The sequence below is a fragment of the Opisthocomus hoazin genome, chromosome 8, assembly GCF_030867145.1.
Source record: "Opisthocomus hoazin isolate bOpiHoa1 chromosome 8, bOpiHoa1.hap1, whole genome shotgun sequence".
In the NCBI taxonomy this organism is placed as follows: domain Eukaryota; kingdom Metazoa; phylum Chordata; class Aves; order Opisthocomiformes; family Opisthocomidae; genus Opisthocomus; species Opisthocomus hoazin.
Genome location: NC_134421.1, coordinates 9,839,455 through 9,855,568, shown reverse-complemented (window position 1 = coordinate 9,855,568; position 16,114 = coordinate 9,839,455). Strand labels below are relative to the sequence as shown.

At 48.4% G+C, this 16,114-nt stretch overlaps 1 protein-coding gene across 6 annotated transcripts in view; it reads right to left on the bottom strand.

Moving 5' to 3' along the window:
- LOC142362287 (uncharacterized) overlaps nucleotides 1–14,939 on the bottom strand; it is a 32,317-nt gene extending 17,378 nt beyond the window's left edge. For 3 of the 6 annotated variants that reach the window (XR_012764915.1, XR_012764917.1, XR_012764918.1), the window contains exons 1-4: nucleotides 14,597–14,939; nucleotides 14,215–14,364; nucleotides 13,590–13,690; nucleotides 13,099–13,455 (exon numbers count right to left, since the gene is read on the bottom strand). Coding sequence is in view for 2 of the 6 variants with exons in the window: in XM_075429220.1 (XP_075285335.1) it covers nucleotides 13,335–13,455; nucleotides 14,597–14,937 (462 nt within the window). In the remaining 4 variants the exon portion in view is untranslated. Of the gene's footprint in view, nucleotides 1–13,098; nucleotides 13,456–13,589; nucleotides 13,691–13,869; nucleotides 14,170–14,214; nucleotides 14,365–14,596 lie in introns of those variants that run through there. The other 3 variants (XM_075429221.1, XR_012764916.1, XM_075429220.1) reach the window with 3 other exon arrangements.
- Between the last annotated feature and the right edge of the window lie 1,175 nt (nucleotides 14,940–16,114).

Here is a 16,114-nt window from a genome sequence, read left to right as displayed (position 1 = left end):
CTTAAAACACCACCACTAGACGTCCCCTTCGCTCCAGCCAGCTGAGCAGAGGTGCTTCTGTAGCCCTGCCAGCTTCTCCCAGCCACCCTGTGCAACACCAGAGCATCACAGGCGTATGAGCGCCAGCAGCAGCAGCAGCAAGGGCTCTCCGGGGACCCTACCTACAGCCTCGTGGTTTCTGAACCACGTTAGCCGCACACGGGATTTATGCACTACGGTCACACCCTGTGTTTGCCAAGCAGAGACATACCTTGAGCACTAGCACTGGGCTGAGAAGAATGGGTCCTTTCAGGCCCAGTAGCAGCCTGCCTTTGCCTTCTCCACCGGCCAAGGAAAGCCACCGAGGTGGATCTGCACCAACCCTGATCCCAGCAGGTCTGGAAGTTTCCTCTGATGCCCTCATTAAGAAGCTGAGGTTCAGCTGGTGTAAGGCAAAGCAGCTGTCAAGGGACCAGTGCCAGTCTACGCTCTCTGTGCATGGCCCTTACCTTTCAGCAGAGAAAACCTTACGTTCCCCACATCCTGCCTGTGACATGAAGTTAGATAAAGTGTGCTTAGGAGGCATGACCTGGCCTGTGGCCCGGCTGTCTGACCACAGGAACCACACACTTTCCTTATAAACAGGACACTGTTCCTTCTGGGTGTCTGTGACTTGCTAATTCAGCTTTGTTCAGCTCACTAGAATGATTTTTTTTTTTTAATAGATTTTCCAAAATCAAAGCAAAGGCTGTGGAATGCTGTCCCAAAGCACTGCTTTTCCTCCAGCTCTGGTGGAACACGGTAAAATCGGCTGTTTCACAGGCACTTGAAGTGGGTTGTTTGAGTACTTCAGAAGGTGTTAACCTGGTTCTCAAGGTGACTTGCCTGTTGGAGAGCTGTGTTGATCTTCTGAGATTGATGCTCATTTGCACCTTATGTCATAGGTCACAAGAATGGCATCATCACCATCACTTCAGGCATTTCAAGGTGGAATAGAAGGAACCGCTGAGAGACGAGGTAAATTCTGCCCTGACAGAGTTGTCAGAATAGAGCAAATGACCCCGGAGAGGATTTTCTTTCTGGTCTCAAGTTAAATCAAGCACCATTAACCTCCTCCCTATTCATTTCCCCCCTGCATTAACATACAGGCAACATTCTCTTTACCAACAGGGAATATTGTGAATAACTCATCACGCTGATTACCTGGACACAATTATAAATATCCCATTAACAAACACCGCAAGATTGCCTGCTGTCTTGCTGTGCTCAGGTATTTCACTGTTGGCTCTGGTACGCACTGGTGGTTGCTCACCCTAACCTGAACGAGCCCAGAGAATTACTGCTGTTCCTGCTCCTGACGGGTGGCAGATCACACATGCGTACTAAGAAAGCACAAGCTCTTTGTAATAAAATTTCTCACATTCCTTTCATCCAAGCATTGCCACTCATCAAATACTATCAGCCAGGACACCCTTAGGTGCTTTAAAACTACACTGGTATTATAAGAGCAGAGTTTTCTGCCCGCCAGTCAAGGCTCTGCTTAGCCAGAAAGGCTTGTAAGTCACTTTCCAAGGCCTGAGTTGACTTTCTTGTTTTCTGTATTCTCTTAGAAATACAAATGACAAATGTTCTACTTTAAAGCAGGCAAAGCGTACATAAAATATACATACTGGAGTTTTTAGGGGGTTAGGCCAAGCACTAATAGTCTTTAAATAACAGTAAGGGAGATTCAGTTGAAGCATGAGGGCTTGTTTTCCAGCAATAGGGATGATGAAACAGTGGGGTAGAGCATCTGGGAACAGTGTGGGACTTTGACCCTTGGACGACCGTGAGGACAGGTCACGAGAGCAGCCCCAAGAGACATTTGCCTGCAGTTGATTCTCTCCCTGAACATGCCCCCCCGCCCCACAACCTGTGGTACCACAGCTCCACAGCAGGAGCAGTCTTGCCCCTCTAATTTAAATTGAGATATATGCCTTCTGCGGACTGTGACAACAGAAGTTGCAGGAGATCATAGAATAGTTTGTGTTGGAAAGGACCTTTAAAGGGCATCTAGTCCAAACCCTCTGCAGTCAGCAGGGATATCTTCAATCAGAACAGGTTGCTCAGAGCCTCATCCAACCAGACCTTGAATGTTTCCAGGGATGGGGCATCCACCACCTCTCTGGGCAACCTGTTCCAGTGTTTCACCACCTTCATTGTAAAAAATTTCTTCCTCATATCTAGTCTAAATCTACTCTCTTTTAGCTTAAAGCCATTACTCCTTGTCCTATCACAACAGGTCATGCTAAAAATTTTGTCCCCATCTTTCTTCTAAGCCCTCTTCAGCTACTGAAAGGCTGCAGTAAGGTCTCCATGCAGCCTTCTCTTCTCCAGGCTGAACAGCCCCAACTCTCTCAGCCTTTCCTCATAGGTGAGGTGCTCCATCCTTCTGATCATTTTTGTGGCCCTCCTCTGGATCCGCTACAACAGGTCCATGTCTTTCCTGTGCTGAGGGCTCCAGAGCTGGATGCAGGACTCCAGGTGGGGTCTCACAAGAGCAGAGTAGAGGGGAAGAATCCCCTCCCTCGACCTACTGGCCACACTTCTTTTGATGCAGCCCAGAATACGGTTGGCTTTCTGGGCTGTAAGCGCACATTGCTAGGTCATGTCGAGCTTTTCACCCACCAGTACCCCCAAGTCCTTCTCCATGGGGCTGCTATCAATTCTTTCATCCCCCAGCCTGTATTGATACCAGGGGTTGCCCCGACCCAGGTGCAGGACCCTGTACTTGGCCTCATTGAACCTCATGAAGTTCTCAATTCTTGAGCTTGTCCAGGTCCCTCTGAATGGCATCCCATCCCTCAGGCATGGCAACCACTCCACTTGGTGTCATCTGCAAACTTGCTGAGGGTGCACTCCATTCCACTTTGTCACTGATGAAGATATTAAACAGTACTGGTCCCAATATGGACCCCTGAGGGACACCACTTGTCACCGATCTCCATCTGGACATTGAGCTGTTGACCACTGTCCTCTGGATGTGGCCATCCAACCAATTCCTCATCCACTGAACAGCCCACCCATCAAATCCACATCTTGCAAATTTAGAGAGAAGGATGCTGCGGGGGACCATGTCAAAGGCCTTACAGAAGTCCATATAGATGACATCCATAGCTCTTCCCTTGTCCACTGATGTAGTCACTCTGTCATAGAAAGCCACGAGGTTGGTCAGGCAGGACTTGACCTTGGTGAAGCTGTGCTGGCTGCCTCAAATCACCTCCCTGACCTCCATGTGCCCTAGCATAGCTTCTAGGAGGATCTGTTCCATGATCTTCCCAGGCACAGAGGGGAGGCTGGCAGGTCGGTAGTTCCCTGGTTCTTCCTTTCTACCCTTTTTAAAAATGGGCACAATCTTTCCCTTCTTCCAGTCACTGGGGACGTCACCTGACTGCCATGACTTTTCAAAAGCAGTGGAGAGTGGCTTGGCAACTCCATCAGCCAATACCATCAGGACTCTGGGATGCATCTCATCAGGTCCCATAGACTTACGCATGTTTGGTTTCCTCAGGTGGTCACAAACCTGATCTTCTCTTACAGTGGGAGGGACGTTGCTCCCCCATCTCCCGTCTTGTGGTCCATCCACTCTAGAGGTGTGGGAGGAGAGGTTGCCAGTGAAGACCGAGGCAAAAAAAGTTGTTGAGTACCTCAGCCTTCCCTTTCTCTTTCAGACTTCAGCTAGGGTTATTTTACAAGGACAACTTTCTGACCAAAAAGGGGGCAAAGCTAAACCATTTCTCTGCCAACTCCACCCTCCATAAGTAGATGCCAATCTTTCTTTGGACTTTGTCTCTGAATTAGAAAGGTAACCAGAAGGCATCAGATAAGAAACTGAACACATCAAAACAGTCAAACAAAACCTGAAGGACTTTGATAATAGCCACACATGGAGTGAAGACACTTTCACATGGATTTCTTACTTCAGCATGTAGGAAAACCTACAACAGGAACTTCATTTAGGAGAACAAAATACAGTATTGAGACCTTTATAGCAATTTCTAGCCACTCTCTCTGGGGCTTTTTGTCTCTCACACAGATCACGGGCTCACAGAGGTGTCATCTTCTGGGCACCATACAAACACCGGACAGGTGCAGGAACACCCTGGATGGTAATGTAATACAAACAGAGATAAGAGAAGAAGAACAGCAGTGAACAAATGCAAATGCACTCTGATGACCAGAAAAATCCTGGCTTGCTTCCTAGAAAAGCTGTGGTAGCACCTGAACTAGAGGCCTCCCAGACCAGAGGACAACGTAGTGTTAGCCGTAATACGTTGGCTAAATAAATCGAATAAGAACTTCATCAACATGACAAAGCAAAAGACACAGAGAATTAGAATTAAAAGATTCAGTTTAAGAGCAGTGTACACTCACGCCAGTGTAAAAGGCCATTTAAACAAACTAAACTTAGAAGAGTTCAGCTGGTTTAGCTTATTAGTTAATTTTTACAGCAGGGCTGTGCCAGCAGAGCAAGGCCTGCTCGGAGCACAGTAATCAGCCTAGCTACACCCCCACACCAAGGTATCTCTCCTGGGAAAAGTCGGATGGGAGATGTAGCAGTGCTGGTGGAAATGGGCTTTGCTGCCCGAGTCTGTGCCGCTCAGAGACGGCCCAGCTTTGCTGGCCAAACGGGCTCCCAGCACAGCAGGGGTGGAAGCCGGGCTGCTGCCCTATGTGAAAAGTGTGCACCCACAGCAATTTACATTGGCTTCCTTCAATGGACATAAACTCACTCCTAAATCAGTCTGTAACTACAGCCTCTGCATTCACCCCTAAACTGAATATGGTCGTATCGGATCTGTTCTTCTGCCTTGTTCTATCACATCCATGCACACACAGGCGTACTAAAATTATATGCAATTCAGTGTTTGTTCAGTGTAATTTCTTCGGTTTCACTTTCCAGCAGATGCTCTCTGTGGCTGCTAACTCCTCTTCGGCTTTAAATATGCCCTTTCACTCTGCTCAGTTCAGAAAGGGTAGTTTTCACTTTTCCTCCAGCTAAGAAAATTAACTGAATTTTCACTCTACAAAACCCAGGTATATTCGTAATTGTAGCACGAATACACAGGGGAAACAGAAGCTCAGCTGGAAAGTCTTTCAGCTCTCGGTGTCGGAGAGTCACTCTGCTTGGACCTATGAAAGCAATTATTTTTTTCTTTGAACAGTTCTCTCTCCTACCACCTTGATGCCAGGCTGCTATCAGTATTCAAGTACGCAAATCTGAGCAAGCCACCAAAACACGTGTTGAAAACCTCCCTGGGAATAAAAGTGCTGTTTGCATAAACTCTTGCATCCTTCTCCCACCTTCCAAACAAAGACTGCTCTAGCAGCTGGTGGGGTGAGGCTCTCCTGGTGAGGCGGGAGCGGAAACATGACGGCTTATCGTCATACACCGTCTTCAGTGTTTTGCTGAGTTAGGAAGGGACAGGACACCAAGCACATTCCCAGGCACTCTGCCAAACTGGGGCCCAAAGGGTAAGCAGAAAGTAATGCACAGGATGCAAAAGCGTCTTTGAAAAAAAAAAAAAAAGGCACCAGATGGTCAATGAAATCATCCAGAACAGGGGAATGTGAATGAACATTGCAAGTTCTGCTTTAACACCTTATTAAATGTGTAAGGATCTGTGTCTTAGGAGCAGGCTGCGTTCTGGGAGAGCCACACCAGGCTAAGATTTTGCAAATAATCCATCTCCTCCACAGTGACCAGTAAAGCCACCACCTCAGCACCCGAGCCTCCCACTCCTTCCAGCGCTACACATAGGCATAATCACCCCAATCATTTTTTTTCCTGATTAAACTCACTTCCAATACCATTAAAGAGTAAATTACCATAAGCGGGTTTTGTCCATTTGCTTTGTTACTGCAGCCTCATATAACGCAGCGCACAAACCCTAACGAAAGGCTTTTGTACGCCACCACAAGTCGATACCGTAGTTTAACAGAGAGCAGCTTTGTAAAGGGAGAACAAGGCTACTGCACTGTGCTTTAGGGTTTTTACTTCCTGTGGCCAGCTCCGGATCTCCGTTCCGCGTTACTGAACGGCTGCTGTTCATTCACCCAGCAGGGTGGTCCGGTGGAACGGGCCGTGGTGGGACAATTCAGAGGGGACGCGCCGCACGCAATGTCCCTCCACTTACCTGACCACTTCGCGTGAACAATTCTGGCAGACTCACCCGTGCGTATCACGAAACTCGGGAAGTCGTGCAGCATCGCTTAGCTTTCATGCTGTTTGCTTCAGAGTGGGCAAGAAAAGGGCTCTGCTTCTCAGAGGAAAAAGCTCTCACAGCCAAAAAGCGGCCATTACAAAAGCTCTGTCTCTTCGGCTGGGGATTCCAGAAGAGTTTCAGGGCTATCAAGAGGCCTTCTCATCTGGTGGGATACACAAGAGGCTGCCCTCCCATACAACCTAACCTTCCAGTGGTTTTCGTTCTGCCTCAACAGTCTCTCGGCTATTTAATAAAAATATATTTCTAAAATTTTAACACTGAAATGAAGTTTCATATGTCAGAAATTCCCATGCCCCCATCCTCGTGTTTCTCTGCAGAGAAGCGTCCATTTGTTCTTTTGGAGGTCACAAGCTGAACTCTTGAGAGCTGCTATAAGGGACCACAACACAGATGCGACAAGAAGGAGCCTGGGTACAGCGAGACCCAGCAGAGACTGCCTGAGGATCACTCTGCAAAACCTGGTCTAGAAGACTTGGTTCAAGGGAAATTTGTTCCTCTTCACCTTTCTGGAAAGGAAATACTCTTTATCCAGCTTTGTCCAGCAAGATTTTCTACAAAATCTAAACACCGTATTACAAACATTTTGAAGAGATGTGGAAATGCTGTGTTAATTACAGTCTGCTCTTAATTGATTTACCCAAGCTAAAATAACTCAAGAGTTATTTATTAAAAAAAAATATGAAGCCACCTTCATGCTGAAATAAGAGTCCAGGCACTTGCACTAGCGTACTGGAAACCTGGTCAAACACACAGCTTTAGTTCAAAGGGCGTAGCTCTTTTTTACAGAAGCCTGGAGAGACAGCCTTGCCTGGGGAAGGTGATGTGGACAGGGGGCTGAAGGTCAGCCCGAGGGAAACCTGGCCATGTGGCTGCGGAGGATTTTTCCTGCTTTCCTTTTCTGCCAGCTGCCCATCCCATCTGGGAACCTCGGTGCCTCCCTAAGCGCATGTGAAGAGTGAGCCGTGCTTCCAGCCGGTCCTCCACGCCCCACAGCTTCGCCGGCCTCAAGACAGCCTCAATCAACCTCCTCTTATCCTTCTTCTCTCTCTCTTGAAAAAACGAATAAAGCCACCAAGCCTCTTCAAAGCCAGTTATCAAGCAGAAACGAATCAGAGACCCCAAACAGAAATGTTGCCATGAAGCAGATTATTTACAGGCTTGGGAGAAACAAATGCAAATACATACCCAGTGATTGCTCTACCCTTTTAGTTTCTATTTTCTTACCTTTTTGTTTTGGCACAAGAAATAGCCAGTGTGTGACTGTAAGGTCAGGGCATCTCTGGTTACAGCAGCATCTAAGCAGCATTGTTCTAGTAAAGTGATACCACGTACAAGCCACGCTATATACAAAGCGAAGGAGGCACTGGGCACCGGCTACGAAGCCCTCCAGACACGGACATATCCACGCTAGCCTGAAATGATGATACTCTGGCTACAGATCCTGCCCAAAAAGCAGGATGTTAGCCCATGCTAAATTCGGCACTGCCACGACAAACCAATTAAGGATAGCTGAAAGCAGCAACCCCACTGCTGCCCAGCTCACGCAGTCTGGGTCCCTGCGCAGAGCTGGTCCCTCCCGTTGTGTTGCAGGGGGCTCACGAGCCTGGTAGAACTCTGGTTTGGGCAGATAATGTGAACGGCACTACGCAGTGCAGCCGGCATCAGCCACAGGGTAGGGGGAGAGGGAGTAGGATGTCATGACCCAAAACTTGGGGAGGCGACCGCTCCCCTCGCCCTCTGCACAGCGCTCCTGCCAGTGCAACACAAAAAGCAGCTACTTAGGTTTTTTGCAGATGCCTGTGCAAGACTTTCCACCCTAGGAGTGTACCTTTCTCCCCTTTTCTGTTTGGTTTGAATCCTCAAACTATTGATGTTCACCTGGTTTCAAAGAAGCCACAAAAAATCAGTGCAGGTTCATTAAATGCAGCAAAGACTCCGCAGAAGGTTCATAAACCTCTCACAAAGCTGGCCAGAGCTTCAGCTTTCTACCAAAGTGCCTGATAACAGCTTGTCTGCCTTCCCGCTTCATTAGCAGAGACTTGACTGATATTGCAGCAAGGACCTTTTGAAGCCGCTGCTTGGCATGTGTTTTCTGTTTATTTTGTAATAAAAAAGGAATCGTATGCACAAAGTTTTCTAAAAAGCAACTGTACCGGCGCTCAGCCACAGGGAAAAAACCTGTAAAAGCTCCTGATGCTTTCCATTAAGGTTACATTCAGACGGCTTTGTTTACAAATGGGACTGACCTCTTATTTAATTAACTTTTTTAAGGAATAAAATCTGGGAAAGTTTATTAGTCCACTGTGGCAAACACATTCTCTGAGCAACAAAAGGGCCTCTGATCACTTACTTCCATTCACATGTTTCAGAACTGGTTGAGTAGATGTTTTCCAGTTTTGAGTTAGTGGAGGGCTGATCATGGTTTGTACACTGGATCCTGTTCCCATTAAAACTAGGAACTAAATCCCCACCAATATCACTAGGAGTAAGAGCCAAAAGGAGTGCTCAAAATCATGAGCTCCTGTAAAAAATCACCGCTTTTTTCACAAACATGGCCAGCTTAGAGTCTCCCTGACCCCACTAATCACATTCCCATGGCATCATCACATTAATAAAGTGCATGAGTTTACCAAAACCCCTCAGAAAACACCCAATTTACTTTTTTTAAGTACAAGTTTCTAGCTATATTTGAGCAAAAGAAAATAGGATGTTGTCTAGAGGTATAACCAAATGACAGCTGTCTTCATCAAACCTCGTTCGCATTCCTAGAAGTGATGGGAAGCACTTTATGGCAACTTTCTTCCCAGGAGAAACACTTGAGCTGCTGCATGTTCCCAGCCCCAGGGAAGGTCTGGCTGGTGAGAAGCAGGATGAGCCCCGGCAGCTGCAGGAATTACAGTGCTGGAGGAGAACACGAAGGAGAAATTTTAATTCCTTGTTGCGACAGATTTCAGCAAAGGCTTGAACTTCTGCCTCCTGCATTGCACCCAGGTGCTCTCCTCTCATGATTGAGTTAATTGCCATTTGTTGTCTCCTTTTTCTTCTCATTTTCTAGATCTTTAAACATCAGTCAAGAGGGGAGCAGCCCCAGCCAGCAAGCTCACACAGGCAGGGGCTTCGGGTCTATATCCAGCTCCACATGAGCTGTGACTCGAAGCCGGTTGCCCCTTTACCTCCTTCCCCACCAGACAGGGCTTTATCTCTTGAAATCTCCTCTCCTTGGGTTGCTTCCCACCCCCATTTATAAAACTCTCATTTTTCTTTGATGAAGAATGAAAACCAGATGTGCCAGTCCTGACTTTTTCATCAGGAAATCTTCTGCCACAGTTTCCTGCGAGCCCCGACTGCTGCCTCATTAACACGAATGCGTTTCAGGGGCACAGACTGCCCCGGCAGTAGCGGCAATTTAGGTAGGAATTGTGGAGTAAGGGCGCAACACACAACACAACAAGGACCCAGATCAGGAGGAAATCGGGACTATCGTTATTTGTACAAATGTGTTTCTGTAATGCATATGATGATTTCTGCAGATCAGAGGGTATTTCCAAAAATGAAATTGTCCTGAAGGGAGCAACAAATGAAGAAAGTGAACAAAGGAGAAGGAGAAAAAATGAAGAGATTTCTAAATGAAAGGTACTTTTAAAAATACAATAATGAGGGAGGCGATAGTGAATTTAAATACCAGCCGTCAATAAACTCTGTGTAACAGGACCCCTGAACACATCCCAGCTCTGAGGGAGGTTTCAGCTCCGCTTTCCGGGCCTATCTCTTCAGCCTTGTCTCTGTCACTTAAACGAACTGAAATGAACACATGTTTTTAAGTCTGTTTCTAAAATAACCAGACCGAAGCAGAAACAGTGCGCTGCCCACACTAGTCTCCCCCCACCTTCCTCAGGGGAAAGAGCAGAGAAAAACCATGCGTGTTAGTCACATCAGATGAAGTGCTACGGCAACGAGGGTTTATACAAAACAGAGCCGAAAAAAAAAGTCTGTCGGGTCCCAGAACAACGAGCTGTGAGCCCGGGCGGCGACGGCGGGCCGGGGCTCGCTCACGCCAGCCTTGCTGGGCTAACCCCGAGGCAGGCAGCAGCCCTGCAAGCATGCACGAGATCACCAGGCGCGTTGCAGGGACGTGTCCGCCTTCCGCGACGTGCGGAGCTGAGCAAGGGCACCGGGAGCGTCCCGTAAATGGATTGTGCAGGGGGGGCAAGGTACTGCTGCCCCGGTCTTTGGTGTCCTTCCACAGACAGAGGTAGACCACGTCCAAGGGACTCTGGGTACCAAGGAGGTGCTTTTGTCCTTCAGAGGATGCTACAGCAGCACGAGAGGTGCCCCAACACACTCCATTCTAAAAAGCAAGGATCTTGGAGTTTTAATCACAGTAACAACTGAAAAGGAATGTAGAAGTAAAGAAATATATGTGGAACTGTCAAGGAACAAGCATAAGCAGGGAATAAGGAGTGGATTAAATCAACTGCCTCTCACACAGAGAGGAGGCAGTTAAAAGAGCATGCACAGTTTTCATTTCAATTGGTCCCAAGGAAAGTAATTTTTTGTTTCAAAATCAAAATGTGAAGGAAAATGTCACAACAAAGTTATCTAGTCCGATAACCAGACTAGACTATCTGATCTGTATAGTTATCTAAGATATCCATCTAGATATCTAACAGCTATCTAAAGCTGTTCCTCACCTTATCTCATTCCACACTGAGCAGACACCGTCACCTCAGGGGTACTTATTTTCTTTCCAAGTTTATATCCCAAGGGATAATTTGCACCTTATGAAGATAGGGAGAGCACAGGGCTCTGGCAGCGTCAAACCTTATATTCCTGCTCTGTCTCTTGGCCAGTGCTGGACGAAACTCAAGGCAGATCCTATGCCTGGTATCAATGGTTCCCTGTAGCTCCTCTGCATATTTCTCATATTGCTGTAAGTACGTCGTTACCTATCAAAGCCAGCTGTGACTATATCTACATCCCCTTGTCTCCCTTCTACCCTAAACACTGAACCGTGCAGAGCCTTTTCCATTCACAGGGCTGCTTGTTCCCTGAAAATTCAGGCTGAATGCTCTCTATGGAAAAAAAGAGGACATTTTACACCCATGTCTGTGATAAGCAGAACAATATACCCGAAATGGCAGCTCGGTTTTTCACGAAAGCCAATTTTCATGAAATTCAGGCGTATAGACTATCTAATAATTATTATTATGTTCACGAAAAGATTTTCTCATTTCTCAATTTGGAGACTTGATAGTTTTCAGGAAGGCCTATCTGAAAGAGACATCATCAAACTGGGAGGAGAACCCAAACCCTCCTGTCTCAAATACCACTTACTAAGACTACAGGTAAGATTTCAAATGCTTCTGTAAATGAAGAAAGCTAGGCAAAAAGATTTCCACTTTGGAGCATTTTATTTGTTGTCTTCCCACAGCAATACTGTGCATAACTAGTTGAATTGCCGTCACATTATAGGGTCAGCATCAGCAGAGCACACATTGCTTTTTTTTTTTTTGAAATTACTAAAAATTTCAGGATCTAGCACTTCAAAGGTGCTTTGATAACAATGGAAAAAATTTACTTCGCAAAAGTTTAGAAAGCTCAGATTGGCAATGTCTCTTTAATTGGTTTTAAAACATTTAATAAAAGTTCTATGGTACTATCCTACCCTAGGGCCACCATTAATCCCTTGTGGCTATGAGGCATGCCAAGCAATGTATGGAAGCTGGAAGGGAACATTTTGTCCTCGGTTTCCCACCTATTACTGTTTACTAAACTAATTACAGAAGACTTATTAAACCATCACAGAAAAAGAAGTTGCTGCAAGATCCCCTTTCCTGTCATGACAGGCAGCCCCATGACTTATTCCGGGTTCTAGCCCCAGCTCTGCCCCAACTGTTTTTCCAGTCTTACGCAAACGAGGGATTGTTCATCTGCCTCCATTTCCTAATCCCAAATTGGATCGCTGCCATTTGATTTGCAGAGATGCTACACAATGCCTCGGAGAGAGGAGGATTAACATCGTGCTGCCTCATTGCACAGGATGGCACCAGGCATGGAAAAGTGGCGGGGCAGAAGGATGGGCCTTTCGTAAAAGGCAGCGATTTGGGCATCAGCTTGAATAAGCCTGACAATGAAGTTCAAACGGGCAAGGCGGTGTGTGAGACAAGCGATAGGCTGGTAGAGCTTCGCAGAATACGATAAGCGTGTTTCACAGTACATCAGGAGATTTCCCCATCTGCCAATGTACATGTGAGCATCAAAAATTCAGCGGCAATGTGGGAAAAGAAAAGCGGATGATGAAAAGTGCTATTTTTTTACCTCCGCTGCAAAGCAGACCAAAAGAACGGCAACTGCAAACGGAGAGGGTACTGAGAGGAAACAACCACAGCATGCAGCACCTCGGTACTAACAGTGGAATGGGGAGTTGAACGCAGCTGCAAGTCCCCCCAGCCCCAATAAAACCTCTGTTCACACAGCACAGACACTGAAGTGGGACTTGGTGTCCTTTGGTAGTGCCGCTCTGCCCTCCCCAGGGCTGCCCTCCTCCCTGGCTGCCGAGACGCTCGCCTGCAGAGCACAGAGCTCTTCCAACACATCAGCTCCAGAAAAACAACTAACCCCCACAAAGCCGAGCTTGTCTGGCCTTTTGAAGCACACTTTACAAAGCACACAGGTAGACTACAACGCATCAATGGGATGCTGAAGTCCTGCTCTTTTAAATTCCCCATTCCTGCGTACAGAGAGGATTGCCCGCTAGCAGGCGGCACCAGCAAAACCCACAAATCTTTCTGGTTTTAAAGCATCCGTAGCAAATATCTGCAGGCAAAGCAACCGTCAGGCTGTTAGACTTTACCTGCAGGGCTCTCTTTACAAGCTACTGGGGTCCTGCTCCTGCCGTTGGCTGTGGCCCGAGTGAGATGTACTTCAAAGGACGAGCCTCCCCGGTAGGGACTTGAAGCTGGAAGTGCTGCCATCAATGGGGATGGGCCACTCTGGGACCCTCACCTCCAAGCCTGTGTTGCTTTCGCGCTTTGGAGTCGTAAAAGACAAGGGAAGGAAACTGCAAGTGCCTGTTCCCTGCTGTGTTACCTCAGGATGGTTTGCCGGGTGGTGCGCCGTGGAAAAACGTTGCACGTCTTGCGCGCTGTCCTGACTGCAAGAAGGTGCCGGCGCAGCTCTGTTGCAATTAGTCAGATGTGTCTGCTTGTTGCTGGAGGCGAGGAAAGAAACAACGTGTCAGCAAGGCTCTTAAATCAGGTAACACAGAAAACAGCTGTTAATCCGGCGCAAGGAAGTAGAACGGTCGTTCACCAGAGCTGAGCTAAGAAGACCTCCTGTACAGACCTGAGGGGGACCCGAGGGAGCTGTGCGAGGCGACGTGTCAGGTAAACGTGGGATTTGGCTGGAAGAGCGGTGGTGTACCGAGGTCAGCCCCTGACCAAGCTCTGTGTTAGAAGGAGACAAGAGAAATCTCATGTTTTTGCAGCATGCTGAGATCTGGCGATGCGTCTTATTCTGTCACAAGAGCCTGATTTGAGGGGACTCACATGGGGGCATGGCCCCCTCAGCGAGTCACTCCCATTGAATCAGGAGTTAAAAAAAAAAAAAAAAAAAAACCAATCACCTTAGCCGCATGACACAGGCTGTATCAACATCTTCCTGTGGCAGCTATCCCTCTTCTGCGTGAGGAGGAGAGGTGACATGGCGGGAGCCACCGCCGCTCCTCCGGCCCCATTGTCTCTGCGAGCGAGAGGGGCTGTGACCACACGACCACCTCTCCTCGGGCTGCCCCTGCTGCCGCTGCTCGCTCCGAGCGCGCGGGGTATTTCCCACCGGCACCGGGCAGACGGCACACTGGAAATCATCACGACGGGGCTTAGATTTGCAGCATGCCGAAGGAAAGGGCTTTATATCGGACAGGATCAAATAGCAGGCCAGACCAGCTGAGGTGAGATGTGAGGACACTCACTCGGGGCCAAAGGTTAATGCCTCCCCACATGACAAGGGTCGGTATCTGAGGAATCCAGAGGCCACCATGCAGCTGCTGACCTTTGCCCAGGGATCGGAGAGACAGCGCTTGCCAGCTCCAGGGTCGCGCGTGTGCCATTGCAGAGGCAGCCTGGAGCAGAAACAGAGATACTGTTGCTGGAATAAAGTGATAACATCTGTAAACAGACTGGAGTGGGGAAAAATACGCCGGCTTCTGGCTTGATTGGTTGCAAGCCCTTCTAACACCAAACTGGAGCATGAGGACAGCGCCCAAAAGACGGCAGACTCCTGAGACAGCGCCTACGTAAATGACGCTGGTAATGGACGAGAGGGTTACCTTTCCAAGGGATTAGGAGGATTACCTTTTCAAACAGAGCATCTCTCTCACTCTCCTGACAGCTACTGGTCCTCCAGAGGAGCTCCTGGTCCTCCACAGAGCTTTTCGGCCCGTCCCTGGCACTCCCTGGAGGCTGACGGAGCGGCTCGGCACCTGAAGTAGACCCCAAAGGGAAGAAGGGCACAGTTGAGGGGCCGTGCCGCTCGTGCTGGGTGCCCTCCCGTTGTGCCATGGGAAACACGGCGGCAGCGTACAAACAGCCCGGCTAATTTTGGCTCTCGCGTCGTGAGGTTTTGCTTCTTCTCCTCTCCCTCGTCTGCGGAGATGGCAAGCTCTCCTCTGGTGCAGCAGCCACGGCGGGCGCATTTGGCTACTACAATGCAAACAAGAGGGGGGGTCAAACCGCCGGGCGGGCGCTCGCTGTTTGTACAACCACCCGCGCTGGCAGAGCACCCCGCGGCACCCACAGCACCCGCTGCGAGGGCTGGACCAACCTGCATTCAAGGTGACGCCGCAGCCCCGGGCTCTGCCCCGGCTCCCAGGCGGCACAGGGACAGGGACGGACTGGGACAGCCACCGCCGGGAAGACCCTGCGGCTCGCCGGGGTGCGAGTGCAGCTCTGCAGCCGCTGGAAGTGGCGGGAGGATAATCTGGAGCAGCTGCTGGCATTCCTCCCGTACCCCAGGAGCAATCAAAGCTCGGCAGTGGCCTGGCTTTTCCAGTGTTACTGGGAGCGATGGAACGGCGTCAAGGGTACCTAGGAATTTCCCTTTTATCGCAGCTGTAGCCTCAGAGAGTTTATAGGAAGCAGACGGGAGAAGTGACCCAGCCATCAAGCATTTTCCTAATTCTCTTCGCAGGCACAAGTGGTAGGCACGGTTTCTCCCTGTGCTCATGCTGTCCTGAAGGATCCAGCAGAAGTGGTGCACCAGTGCCGGAAAAGCAGGGCCAGATCAAGTGTTTGGAGAGCGGGTGCTGCTTGGTGGATCTTACAGTGAAGAGTTTCACTGAAAGTGCACATCTATCATATTCCCATTACTACCAAACTATAAGTCAGATACAATTTGAAAACAAACTTTGGACCTTCAAAGAACAGGTCTACCAATAACAAGTCCTTAGCAGACATGAAAATTATTTAAGTAAACAAGAGCATGTCTCTTCGATGTTTCATCGTTTGCCACGTAGTTTACGTGCAGCAGTGGGAGCTAGGGAAAAAAAGTGTTTGCACGGAAACCGCTAAGAAAGCCTATTCTATCACACTTCCCAACAAAGCCCAGGCTGTTATCCCGGCTGTGATCAGCCTCACTGTGCAACAAACACCATTGCAGGGAAAAGATCACAAATGCTTCCATACGAGAAACCCTCCCTTGGCCACAGAGGGAGGGAATCACGCCAGTGGTACAAAGTACCACTCCTGTCACTTGGGTGTCCTTGAGAACTATACTGTGACATACATGATGATAACCAGAATCTGCAAATAAAGACTAAGAAGATGCTACAACATTTTTTTGCCAGAGAAGTGCTCTCTAGTTCAGTTTATACC